Source organism: Plasmodium vivax, genomic scaffold, assembly GCF_000002415.2.
Source record: "Plasmodium vivax scf_5063 genomic scaffold, whole genome shotgun sequence".
Classification (NCBI taxonomy): Eukaryota; Apicomplexa; class Aconoidasida; order Haemosporida; family Plasmodiidae; genus Plasmodium; species Plasmodium vivax.
Window position 1 is genome coordinate 69 of NW_001851379.1, and position 1,507 is coordinate 1,575.

Below are 1,507 nucleotides of genomic sequence, written 5' to 3' on the forward strand. Positions count from 1 at the left end.
ATTAGTGAAGCCATATATATGAACAAATTTTTTTTAATTTTTGAATCATATAATTTTTTTTTTTGCTTATTTCTCTGCTATGTAATAAAAAGAAGTTTTATGCATTGTATTATATGATTATGCTATTTTTTATGCGATATATTCTTATGCAATACATAAAAAGTTGCATTTTGAAATATTCAATAACTGAAAAAACTTCATTCTTTAGTATATTTTGAACAATGGGAGGTTCAGTATTGGGGGGAGGATTAGATGTAATATTCGCTTAATATGAATACTTATTGTAAATCCATGTACATTAGTTTCTTATTAACTGTAATGTAAAATGTAAAAAATTATATAGAACCATTATTTTTTAATTCATATATTTTTCTTTTTATTTAGACTTTGGTTGATGCTTTGTCATTTCCATTACCATTAGATATTTTTTATAATAAATTGAATCATAGTGATACAGATTTAGCTAATTATACAAGTAAATGTAAGAAATTGTGTAGTAATAATACGTATTTTAGAAATATAACACTTTGTTCAATAATTTTACGATTCTTAGAAGGTACAGATCGCACGTCAGATAAAAAAGAATCTGATTACGATGATTGCTTACTTTTCAATTATTGGATATACGATAGATTATCTCTAAGATTTAATTATAATTATAACCCTAGAGTTTATCATGAATTCGCAGAAATCCAACAAGTTTGGAATGATCTTATTCAGGATTCATCACAGGAATCTTACTTCGGTAAATGCAACCCTGATAACAGTATAGTTAATCGGAATGACTGGAAGCTAAGAAGGGATTTATATGATTATTGTGTTAATTATGAATTACTTCAAAATGAAATTAAGTTTGATACAAAAAATTGCAGAAAGCATTATGCATACATTAAAGGAAAAGCCCACTTATATAAATATTTTAAGACACATTGTACTTCCAAAGATGAAAATATATGCCAAAAATTTTATAGTAAATGTATAAATTACGATCCAGATATTGTTCTTCGTAATCTTACTTGTTATGATGTCATGCAGAAAGAAGAGGCTGCTGCTGCAAAAGAAATTTTATCTGTAGAACCACAGCCACAGTTGGCAGCAGATGGCGCCTTTTCTCCTGATGCTTCAAAATTAAAAGGTGACGGTAATCACCCAGTAACAAAAACTGGTAACATACTTCTGGGAGTAGTTGCTACATCTATGACTTCTGGTGCTTTATATAAAGTAAGAACAACTCTGTTCATTACACATAAAAAGTGTAACTTTCTTAATAACTTATATATTACATGTCTATAGACAGCTAATAAATATGTTACATATATTATTTTTTTATATACAAGTTTACACCTTTAGGAAGAATGTTGCGCAATGGATTTGGATGGAACGATAATAATATGAGAAATATACATGGAGGAGAATATGGATTATTTGATTATGCACCGGAATCCTTTAATCCACATACAGGGGGGAGGTGAAGAACATTATATAGGATATCATCCCGCGTAATATT

General features: G+C 28.2%; 1 protein-coding gene across 1 annotated transcript; it reads left to right on the plus strand.

Moving 5' to 3' along the window:
• Window positions 1–221: 221 nt before the first annotated feature.
• Window positions 222–1,472, plus strand: PVX_051690 (variable surface protein Vir32, putative; the record flags this gene model as incomplete). Its single annotated transcript, XM_001612358.1, has 3 exons — window positions 222–254; window positions 385–1,221; window positions 1,338–1,472. 3 exons carry the CDS (start codon window positions 222–224, stop codon window positions 1,470–1,472), a joined length of 1,005 nt encoding a protein of 334 aa, XP_001612408.1.
• Between the last annotated feature and the right edge of the window lie 35 nt (window positions 1,473–1,507).